This window comes from Rhamphochromis longiceps, linkage group LG7 (assembly GCF_057381845.1).
Source record: "Rhamphochromis longiceps isolate RC_006_pf linkage group LG7, R_longiceps_female_GT1.1, whole genome shotgun sequence".
Classification (NCBI taxonomy): Eukaryota; Metazoa; Chordata; class Actinopteri; order Cichliformes; family Cichlidae; genus Rhamphochromis; species Rhamphochromis longiceps.
In genome coordinates, this window is record NC_140563.1 from 49,767,419 (window position 1) to 49,780,001 (window position 12,583).

The following is a 12,583-nucleotide window of genomic DNA, read 5'->3' on the forward strand; positions in this document are numbered from 1 at the left end:
GGCCACTCTTTTTACTTTCAATAGCTTCAGTTATTAATTAGATGAACAATCTTTTTAATAACTTGCAATTAAAGCAGTCAGTAGGAGAATCCTTTCTACATAGTGAGAAAGGTTTTCAGTGTCGCTGATGTTTTTAAATGATGATAAAGATGTCTGCACCTGTCAACCTTTAAAGTTCGGTTTCATTTACCTTATCAGCGTGTTTATGCTACAGAAACCTTGGACCTTAATCTGCGTGGTGGTAACTCATAAAACATGCGCCTACTTGTAGCCTTTAATGATATTGAAAATGGCTTTCATCATTAACGGAAGTCTATGCAGCTAGAGGAGTTTGGTTTCATCACACAACCTGCTTTTAATGGAAAAAGGCATGCTTTAAGAAATCTGGTTTATTGTTCTTTAGTTACTTCATTCACAACAATCCGTCTACAAGAGAGACAGACAGACGCCACCGTGATGAGATAACGTCTTTTTGGCGTGTTCAATGGTGGCGCACAACAAGAAAACAGTAGAGAGCGTGGGAAAATGAATAATCTACAGAGAGATAAAAACTTTGGTCAACAGAGTTCATGACTCATTTCCCATGGTGTGACAGCTGTGGGCAGAGCGTTACAAAATCTACCGTCTACGTTTGATGATATTGCAAGATAAGCTCCATAAATGAGAAACCAGAAAAATATAACTCAATAGCACCGTGACTCATCTCAATTAAACCAAGCACTACTAACCACGAGTATCAGTTTCTCTTCACTCCCAAAAAGACAAAAATATGGTCTCTGCTTTACAAATACTTAAATTTACTGCTTAAAAAGAAATTCTAAAAATCTGCTCAGCGACTTCTTTTTTTTAACATATACAGTATACAGCATCTATGTTAGGCCAAACAGAGTCAAAGAGCCGCCTGTGTAAGCAGCTCAGAAGAAGCAGCTAGAACAACAAAATGCAAACTAAGAGAATGCAGGAGTCAGGGACATCCAAAGCAGCTTAGCTTAATGCAATGGACTTCTAATGAAATCAGTCCATCGGTAGTCTGACCACAACTGTAACACGCGACGTAGATTATCTGACAGGTTTTAGTTCGGATCCTGGATCTTTAAAGATCCTTGCATGCCTCCAAGCAGATATGAATAAATATGTGTGCTCCATTTTGAACATTCTTCATTTTGCAGTGTTGTCTGAATATATAAAAAGTATTATAATTACTATTACTATATGTAAGAATAACATGACATAAAATTTCAATGAAAAGATCTCCCAGTGCCTAGTAAAAACTACCCAAACCAAGATATGTCTGCAAAAACCAGCAGATGGGTGAGAGGAGAAAGAGGTGTGCCTTATACCAAAGTGTTTATGAATTCAGTGTGTAATAATGCTCAGTAGTGTGCATTTATCACAAGATGTTTACTCAGCTAAAGTTTGCCCGTCTTGTTTTAGTTGTGCCACAGCAAAAATGTAATTAATGATATAATGCTGATAATATGACCTCAGTCCTTTATGTGGATGTAGAAACTATGACAGTGACAGTGAAACGCAGGCAGTTATGCTGAATACAGTCCTTACTATTCACAACTGTCAAAATGTCTCGTGTGAAATGCGTCATTTTAAGTGGTTTTCACACGTGAACTTTGGGCAATTTTGGGCGACCTGCATTAGGATATTTTCCACAGCTGTCCTTTCTCACATGTAGCACATACAGTAGCAGGAAATAGGCAGTTTCAGTCACGTTTGTACTATTAGGAAATGCTGCGTATTGTAGGTAAAGTATGCAGCATATCACCAAAACCCAACACCATCCAGCCTTTAAGAAGGAATCTGTTGGGTTAAAGCAGCACACGTTTGTGTTCTCACATGTACCTCTGTCGGCAATGGTGCATAAATATATGAATGCTATGACAAAAACATATTTAACGTCACTTTTCCAAACATTTAACTGACCAGTTCAGCCTGTCGGTCTGAAAACCTTTAATCATTGTCTTTGCTTTACAGGAAGCCTCGCCTTAGACAGTTACTCATTAGAAACTTCCTCTGGGTTTGCACGCTGCCACATTTCAGCTTGAAGTAAAATTCCTGTAACGTTCATTAGAATAGGCAGCAGAGATGGCAAAGCTTTCTGATAAAGAAAAAGAAAAAAAAGATTTATTTATATTTCACAAGGTCTCATTCTTGAGCCGGGCACAACGTGAGCTTTTATATTCGCCACAGCACACTTATGCTTAGTGATTCATTTGCATCACTGTTCTGCTGATGACCTGTTTTGACCAAGAATTTGCAATATCTGATTCGAAACAGCAACATGGTGAGACTCCTGCTGCGAGCTGATTGGCCACCGAGTCTACCTCCAATCTGGGCAAATCATCTGTAACAGAACTGCATGTGGTAGCATTTTATATTCCATCTTCGGTGCCCTGCTTTGAGAGAAGTTCTTATCTTATAAATAACTTTGCTTGCTGTGATGCTTTTTTTTTTAATGCACATAATCAGTCCCTGAAAAAAAGCCGGGGGATTAAGATAACAGTAAATAGCTGTGTTCTTTTGTGCACTGAAAAAGGTTACTTTAGAAATATAATGGGTTACAGATTATTGGTTGCGCTGCTGAAAATGTAATTACTAGGGCAACCCTTTAAAATTAATTCAGAATGATGTATCTTATTATTTTTTGTTTACGGTGTGATTACTTTTCTACCAAATGTATTTTTTAAACCAGGCAAATCCAGCTGCTGCAGGTTACAGAGGTGTTACAAACAAGCTTCACAGTGAACGGCGATGCTGGAATCTGTGTCAGAAGTGTCGGAAATGCTGAAGTCCAGCACTGAAAGGCATTCTTGTCCAGTGATGTGGCCGACTATCACAGGTGGGGTCGCAGGCATGGAAACGGGTTGCTCAAAGCAATGTGCATCGATTTGACTGGAAGAGAACCAAGGAAAAAGAAGGCTCGGACGTGACCCAAAGGCTGCAGCAGGGGTAGCCTAGATTTGAGTCCACTCCAGACCACTTCCTGCATGTCATCCCCCCGCCACCCGCTCCTTCTCCCTGCTTTCCTGTCTGCGCTCTACACTTTGCTGTCAAATAAAGACTGTAAACCTTGTAAGCCATCCTATTCTCCAACAGCTTTGCTGACCTGTGTAGCTCTCTGACAGAAGCCACTCAAGCCCAGCAAAATGATGAAGAAGGATTGAACAGTTCTAGATTTATGATCTTTATCGAAAACAATGCATTCAGATTTTGTGAACACCATCAATGCAACTGGTAACGAAACTCTAGTTATTTCGACACACATCCAATAACATTGCTGCACTGATTTCCACAAGCATGATGGTTGAAGGTGTTGAGCTTTAACCGGCAGACGTGGAGAGGCAATAGGAAGGCAGGAGAGCCAGCTCTAATGAGGATTGATTGTGCGTCTGGAAGCAGAGGTGGCTCTCTGAGCTCGACTCCACTGCCTAGCTATACTTGCTCCACTCTTTTCCGCAGTGGCAGGCCATAATTAGACAGAAAGCAGGGACAGATAAGAGAGAAAACTGAGTAGGAGGATGTGGAGGCAGGAGGAGGAGGACAGCAACAAAAATGGTAGCATAGATGATAAGAGAGTATGGGGGGTAGGGGGGCTAGCTGATGGAGAAAACGGACGTGACGAAGAGGAGACAAAAGCAGGAGAGGGAGGCAGAGTAGGAGTGAAGGATGCCTGGTGTGTTTGTTCTCCAGCTCTGCACCAAGCTTAATGAGATTAGTCTGGCAGGGAAAAAATGCCACACTGGGGAATTCAGGTCACATGAAAATAGGCTAGCTAGACGTCTGCCTGGCCTTGTGTGTATGTTTGTCAAGTGGATGAGATTAAGAGGTCCACGGTCTGGTTGAAACCCAGACAGGATTTAAATATCTTGGCGGCGACTCCTCTTCCACTTCCCACTCTGTCCTTTTGCACTTTTTTTCTCTTCAAACTGCATCCTCAGCCAGAAAAAACAAACAAAAAAACCCCCCAAAAAACACTTGACATGTGTTTGTTTGACAGCATATTCTTCCTACCTCTCCCTCCTCTTTTTGCCTTATTCTCTCTTAGTCATACATCGTTTTCCAACCTTGTGCCTTGTCGTTTGGTCACAGCCACTCATGCCGCTATTTCTCGTCTTCTCTCCACCCAGGAAAACATAGGTGAGTCATATCATTAGCCTCAATGATCCCGTCCTGTTTTACTTGCATCACCATTCACAGAAACCCTATTGGAAAGCAAAGCGTTTATATGCACCCTTCACCCTTCCCCAACTCTGTGCAATTCTGCTGTTAATTCTTAAACATACCGAGTGTAAATGTGTCGCATCTGCAGGCGTGGTGACCTCTGCTGTGTCTGACAACTGACAGTTTGTAGATGCAAGCAGTGACTAGAAAGCCAGAGCCCGTCCTTTCTATCATACCCACACATGTTTTTAAGCGAGCGTTTGTGAGTGCGGACAGGGTGTTTAGAGACATAGACATGAAAATCCCTGTAAAGTAGGAGCTGGCATCATTAAACCAATAGCTTAGTGATTCCCTGGCCGGCCCTGCTGCTCACTGTAGGCTGTTGCAGGGCAGACAAACCAGACATATTAAGAAAGAGCACTGATGAAGACAAGGGCATGAGGATACAAACAGAAAGAGTGAAAAGCCACACCTACAGGTTGAATAAAGCACAGTGGAGGAAAAGGATGAAGAGTTGGAAAAAAAGCCACGTGGACAGACAGAGAGGGTCAGACTGGCTGAGCAGCAGCAGCAGCCTGCCCTTGTCTTTTGGGAGCTTTTTTTTTTTTTTTTTTTTTTTTAAATAGGTCATTGTCTGACCCGCATTATGGTACCACAGCCATGTCATAATCACACCATTTTGAAGAGCATTGTGCTCAGGTCAGCTTCTCATTACCCCATAGCTTCACATACCCACAAAACATCCTTTGTTGGATGCACACAGAGAAAAAGAGAAAAAAGTGTGTGTGTGGTGACAAAGTTGGACCCTAAAGAAAAACAGCAGCATCAACACAATGTGATTATGCTGGATGCTCTCTGCATCACCGTCTCGTGTGTGACGGCAGGATCCCGTGTATTGGCGTCCATATACCTTATCCTGATTAAATAGGCACACTACTTTTCTGAGACTTGGCTAGCGCTAACAGCGGGGCGGCTTGGGTGGGGAATGAAGGCAGTACTGTGGGTCATGTGGGTCATGACGTGAGTGATAATGATAAAAAAAAAGATGACGCCAACTGCTGCAACAGCACTCTGGGAGATAGGTAGGCAGTGCTAATTGATCTGCTACGAGCTGTGCTCTGTTTTGCTGTGCCTCGATCGCGAAAGGACCACGATGCAGCAGGGCTGCCCTAATTACCATTTGGAAGCAGCGGATCATTAGGACCCCAGAGCACCTGCTGCCTGCAGGGGTGGCAGTCCTACTGCCTGAGAATAGCAGCTGAAAGAGGCAGTGATAGATGACAAAAGAGAAGAGGATGGCACATATATGGAGAGACGGGCTAACAGAATAATAGTAAACTAATAACTGGGCCTAACACCGTTGTTACTGGGCAGGTGAGGGGGTGAGGGAGGGGTAACTCCTGAAAGATCAGAGACCAAATTGTGGAGTCAGTGTGTAAGCTAACTCTCACCTCTCAGCAGGAAAGCACCTTAATGAGAGGAATGCAAGGAAACAGATTTATGAGACAGAGAAGAGAAGATAATGAGCTACTTATTGCATGGCAGAGAGGTTAAGAGGTTACTTGTTACATGTGATTAGTTTATTCTATGTTCAATTTCACTAGAGGCTTAGCTACTCAGCCTGGAGCCTGAAGTTGAGTTCATTTGGAGCAGTTAAAGACCACCACTCTAAAAGATCTCATTTATCTTGGTCTCCTATAGGCAAACTCTTAATTGGAGTTCAGTTAAAAAAAAAATATGCTGGTGTCCTACGTTTATATTTCCTTAAACTATGACACAACCCAGCTCATGCTAAGATGATTTTAAGAAGTCCATCCGAGTAACAGATTTGGAACTTAAAGATTCGCATGAGGAAGTCCTCTCGAAAATGAGCAACATATATTTATTCTATCTTTCATAACTTTCCAGGAATGTACACTTGATTAATTGGCCTATAAAAGATCAGCAAATAGTACTGATAGTTTACTTAGTTGTTGTTAGATTGAAATAATCTGTTATAATCTGTTCTGGATTTATAGAAGAGTGCTCAGATCTTTGTTTGTATGTGTGACTTACACATATGGTGACAAACAACCTTGTGATGAACTGCTGAATTTTATTTTATTTTATTTTATTTGATAGTTTTCATTTATTTTTGCTACCTGGTTTTAATTGAGTAATTTTTGTAACTGTGAGACACTTGCTGCTGCCCATCTTGGCCAGGTCTCTCTTGTAAAATAGGTTTTTAATCTCAATGGTGATCTTCCTGGTTAAATTAAAAAAAAAAAAAAGGCCTTTTCTTGTTTTAATCGAACTATAACACCTGTCTGAATAAAGCCTTATAAACAGCAGAATGCATTTCATAACATGGGGCGGTGGGGAGGTCTTTATCAGCAGGAAAAGCTGTAAAACCTATAAAAATACAGTTTAAAAAATATCAAGTTTTCCCGTCACATTAGCCAAAGTGATTAAGTGGTCTGGATTGGAGTCGTCACTGAGCTGGGATTCTGAATTGAAAGTAAGAAACAATCATCTATGTTTAACCCGTCTCATCTGGTCAACTTTAAGCTCGAGTGTGCTGTGTGGTTTAAGGTTGCTAGGATGTGAAGAGGTCTCACTTTCTCAGTCTTCTCCCTGGTGCAACAATTTATAACGTGAGAGTCCTCTGTGACCTCATCATCTTATTACCAGTTTATAAATAATCCTTTGGGGTCAACCTTTGCTGATAGCAGCATGCCTGAACTAGTGTAATAAATGGTTCATGAATTGTCTTTTTTGTGTGCAACAATACTGTGCAAAAGTCTTGAACCACCCTTTCATTTCTTTATGTTTTGCTGGGAAAAAGAGAAATAAGTACAGTGATTTTTTCAAACATGTACACACACATGGAAATACAGTTTAAAAGAAAAAAACTGAGTTTGTGCAATTCTAACAAGCTTAAAAGTCAGTATAAATAAGCTCCTATGACCGTCTTTAATCTTCAACACAGCCTGAACTCTTTTAGACAAGCTTTCTTCTAATTTGTAGACACTTCCTGTTTTACCTCCTCCACACATACTAAAAATGATTTGAAGCAAAAAGCTGAAATTTGGATGAATGATGCTGCAGATTTTCAGTTTTCAGAGCTGAACTATTGCTCATTAACACTTTAAAAATGATGACAGCCCGGCTACAATATAAAGAAATGAGGGGTGACGTTTGAACAGTATTGTATATAAGCTTGTAACTTTTATTGTGTGTTAATTCAATTTTAATATTAATGTTTATGAATACTAATTGACTAAAGTAACACCCTAAAATATGAAACTACACATTTTCATCCCTTTGTTTACATTCGGGCTACAAATCTTTTTCCATCTACACGTGAACTATGTTTGAATCATCAAACAACCTACAACACACTTAACGCAGTAGAACATCGTAAACAAGCGAATAAAAAAAGAAAATGTGCAGTGAGGCCACTTCAAATAAACTAAACAATAACTGTCAGCACAAACATTAATGCTGCTTGACTGATTACAACTACTCACTCACATAAACATCGCAGACTGTATAATAGCTCGCTTCAGAAGCACAATTTCTAGTTAACAGCTTGCATCACTGAATGATTCTGGACTTTGCACAAAAAAAAATCATTTTGTAGCTTCCTAAGAAATCCGCACATTCCTGAAAGCCCTGATAATAAACAGAAGGCATAATGTTTATTATCTGTTGATATATCCCCGGGCTCTGCTTTCCTCTTAAACAAGAGGAATGGTGCTACAAAGCTAATGCATGTGTCTACTCCAGCTATTAAAAAGAGATCACAGAATGTGACTCAACCAGGACACATAAACACATAGACAGGGTGGTCCACCATGCTCCTGGCAGTGTCTGTGCGCATGTAAGTGTGTGTGTGTGTGTGTGTGTGTGCGCGTGTGTGTGTGTGTGCGCTTGTAGTCTTTTCCCAGAAATGTACAACAGTAAACAGACTAAGAGGCAGAGAAGTAACATTACCATTACTGGCTGGGAGCATAAACAGTGACAAACAATGCAACACATACTTCCATCTTTTTATGTTTGTTTGCATGTACAACCGCAAACTGCATGTCCTCGGCATATCTCAGTGGATGAGACAGGAAAATAAGAATAAAAATGCAGACTCAGAGGTAACCATAGGATCCCACGAGAGATGCCCTTCTTGGTCTGGGAGCCTCTGGATGTTCCCCCCGGGGGTGGGGGTGGGGGCTCAAGGGCCCCAACCCCTCGCTCTGTCTTCCCTGATACTAACCAGACGCAGCCGCGCAAACACATTCAGGGACAGGGGGCATGTTCTGTGTGTGTATATACCAGAGAGAGAGAGACAGCAACCAAGAGGCAGACATCTACAGGGAGAAGGGGGGTACAGAAGAGGAGACGGAGGGAAAGATGAGACATTAACACAGAAGCAGACTGCACCCAGCTTTAACTCTCAGCTTAGGGCAGTTTGACAACGTTTTCATATCCGCCTCTCGGTCTCTCCCTCGTAAAGAGAGCGATTATACGTCCAGGACGATCCCACATTAAACAAACATTAGTTCTCTCTCCACAGCCAGGCTCGGCCAAATTGCATTGTTTCCAGATGCCTGTCACAAAAACACGCTTTAACCCACCCCAGGGCCCTCTCCTCCCCTCGTCAGCTCTCTCCTCTCCTCTGTCTCTCCTTACAGCTACCTCAGCCTCCACACCTCCCCAAGTTAAGGCGAGGGTTTGTGAGTAACACCAGGGCAGGCTGCTTTCAATTACGCCGCCACATCCGCTACTACCGCAGGAGCAGATGAGAGCCGGCGATGGAGGAAACAAAGGAGCCGGCATAATGAGACAGCAGCCCTTCCTTCAGATGTCACATCTCTCAAAACCAATGACGGGCTTTAGCTGGCGTGTAAGGTCATGTTAAGTGGCCAGACATGGAAAATTAGGAAGGAATTTCAACTTAACATTAAAACTATTAAAAGAAAAAATGGCTATACTTTATACTTGTTCATATACAATTTAAGGCCTCAGAGCAGCTTTGTGTCAGTTTCATATATTATTTTCTGCATAAACCAATGTGAAGCCTAAACCTGGGCATAATGAGTATCTTAGGGATGCTTAGGTGTTGCTCTGACAAAAATCAGCTACTTACAGCGACTACTTTCTGAGATTTTATTAACAAGTTGCTAACAAGCAGCAAACTGCTGCTCATCGGGTCTACATTTTAAACTCCCCATCTATGCCAACCTCAAATCAAAGAGAATTAACAATAAAAAAAAAGCTCTAGCAGTGCAGAGCCTAAAGGTATATTTACATTTCAGAGACCCCTCATTATTCTGTTTCTGCTCTATACGGCTGTACAACAGTGCTTTAAGCTAAATGCCACCTTCAGCATGTAAACAAGCTAAGCTGGCATGATGCAGACCATGTTAAACATTTTAGTTTAGCATACTAGCATTTACCGACAGGCACGAGAATAGACTGATGGGAATGTCCTTCCTTTTGCTTGGTAATAAAAGACCCAATAGCACACTCAATCCAACACTTTAAATCTTACTCACAAATGCCAACATTTTGGAGGGAAACAACAAGCCAAGGAGTCTGAAAATAAGAACATGGTAAGCCATACACTATTACTTGGCATATGTTTGTCAAAAGACAGCCCATGGAGCTTCCGTCTGATAAGTAGACAATACTCAGTGTGGCACATATCCAAAGTTACATGGCAATATGTGAAGAAATAAATAAACAGACGCTACTAAAGTTGCTTTAATTTCTGAAAACACATTGTCAAACATCTGTTTTTCAATTTCACCTGTGCTACTTGAAGGTGAAAGAGAGATGTAAGACAACAGCAGGCTGGAAAGCCCTTCTTTCCAACAAATCTCCTCCACTGCTCAAAAACACCTATGACTAAGATATTCACCACTCAAAACAAGGGGAAGGCTAATTGTGTAGTTTTGTTCGAGCTTGTGCTCAAGACAAAATTTCACTCGACTTATGTCTCACCTCGAGTGTGTATATGTATGTGTGTGTGTCCAAATATACAACATGTTCCCTTTCGTTACAGCACACTGTGTGGACACGGAGACGTGGATAATAGACATGGGAACCAATGCCACAGCCAGTTAGTATAGTCTAAGCTCAAGGATAACAACAATATCAGAAAAGCTGACCAGTTCTGTCTTTAAAGTCTATGACCGAGAGAATGTGTCAGACACTTCAAGGAAAACACTCATTCAAAATTCCCATGAAATAATCGAGCTGAAAATCTGCCATGTACCCTTGAGCACTAAAGTGAGTCTCTATCAAAAGAGTGCTGTTGTGTAGATGACCTTATTTTTTGACCTCGTACTCCCATGCATGAGCATGTCTTTGACTTTTTTGAATTTTTCGCTTCTATTATATTAACTTTAAGGCCATTTTCTCATATAACCGCTGTACTCACAATTTTTTTCTTTTTTTAAGAAAATGCAATCGTGGCAAACCGATCTCTTTATTTCTCCATTTGATTTTCAGTCATATAAAATGTCCACTTATGCATGTTTGTAAATAAAAAAAGAGCATTACAATAGACCCTGAAGGAAGGAGGCATCCAAACAAGGGTGGATAATTATGCTTTATACATGTGTGTTACATACTGTAGATGTCTGCTTGTAAAGGGGCCTCATCAGACAGTCACTACACGGTTGAAGAAGCACTCACATACGCTCATGTTTCCTCAACACCTTAGGGTATTTATGGGGACCTTGTCCAAACTCGCACTAACAAACACACACACACACACACACACAAATGTGTTTGCATACGCACGCTTATCTAGGACCAAATCTAATGAGACAGCCAGACCAAAAGGCAGACAAACATACCCGAGGGCAGCGGCGTCTACGTGCAAATACAGACGACATATGTTTGTCAATAGCCAACAAAATGCTCTCGTCAGGTGTGACTGTCATATCAACATATTTAAAAAGACAAATTTGCTGTCAGTCAATACCGTATTTAATTTTTTTAAACTGTCTGTTTTGTTGTTTTTCTGTCAAAAGAATAATGTGCAAAATAACTAGCTAGCTAGTTACTGCCTTTCTTTTCGCTTTGTTCCACAGAAACTGTAAAGTTGCTTTATGGTGCTGGATTATGCCAAATCATTCTTTATTTTTAACCAGTCGTGTCTACGTTGTTTTATAAATGTTCAACGCCTCAAAAACATCAGGTGGAATTAGACAAAAAAAATAAAAATAAAAAAATAAAATCTGGAACACAGAAATACATCAAATAAAACCAACTCAAGTGTAGAAGTAGCCAATGCTCTTGTTTGTATTCATTTAAAACGTAATTATTAAAACTCAAAGGCTATGATAATGCTCATTTTTCACCATTATTGAATGTTAAGATCAAACGGTCAGTGGAGTCATTTTGATGATTAATCGGACTGATCAGAACATAACAGTCCAACATTTGTTAACACTTATTTGCTTTCTTGCCAAGATTTAAATGAGAAAATGAGGACCACTCATCTCTGCAGGCTAAAACAGCCAGCGTACAGTTAGCTTGGGCAATAACCAAGAAATAATTAACATATTATTATTGTGTTCCTTTAATGCGCGGAACAACCATAGAGTAAAAGAAATGCCATCCTTTGGTTTTATGGGCATCAGGAGTAATTTATGGATGTTTAGCGCATCCATGCTAAGCCCTCAGTCTAAGGAGAATATTCACCACTGCAGTAAAAGCTCTCTGCCTGGTTCCTGGTTCCACGTTTCAATAAATTCAAGTTTTACTTTGAAGATGAACAGTCCCCATTTTGTGTCACACTTTTCACAGTTTCACTACCACTTAGCAAGCAGTCGCCAAGCGTTTGCAGACACGTTGACATGTTCTTTACTGCTGCAGCACTGCATAACTCTTTACAACCAGTTTCACTTAGCAACTTCCACCGGCATCCCCTCACCAACCAGTTAAGGACTACACACAGTTACATAGCAACCGGTGATTGCCTATTTTCTAAATTTCTTTAAAAAATAGATAACTTGCGTCCTTTGGAAAGACTTATTTATCATTGACTTGAAAAAAACAAAATAAAAATCAGCTGTTTTTTAAAACTAAAGGATGCAAATATGCTGCTTTAAACGCAAACCGATCAACTCAGCTAAACTGCCACGGATGCCCACATCTAATTACTATTCACAGTCCAAGCAGAGACATAATTTGGCAAATATGATTAAACTTAGTGCAGACTGGGACCGACTGTTTGTGTTTGTAAGTTTTACTCACATAGTCTGGCAACGCTGCGCTCTCTCCTTGTCTGCCTCTCAGAGACTGTGTTGCCTGCTCCAAAACCTTGTTGTGCTTTTTGGAAAGCAAAGCAAACAAACTGCAGGGGAGACACAGAGACACGGAAAAGGAATGAGTGTGCCTGTGACAGATGAATAACAAAACA

At 40.8% G+C, this 12,583-nt stretch overlaps 1 protein-coding gene across 6 annotated transcripts in view; it reads right to left on the reverse strand.

Annotated features, from left to right (window-relative positions):
• Positions 1-12,583, reverse strand: part of dym (dymeclin) — a 63,883-nt gene that overhangs the window by 15,325 nt on the left and 35,975 nt on the right. For all 6 annotated transcript variants that reach the window (XM_085414066.1, XM_085414064.1, XM_085414065.1 and 3 more), the window contains exon 14: positions 12,418-12,517. In XM_085414066.1, the coding sequence (XP_085270192.1) occupies positions 12,418-12,517 (100 nt within the window). The remainder of the gene's footprint in view (positions 1-12,417; positions 12,518-12,583) is intronic.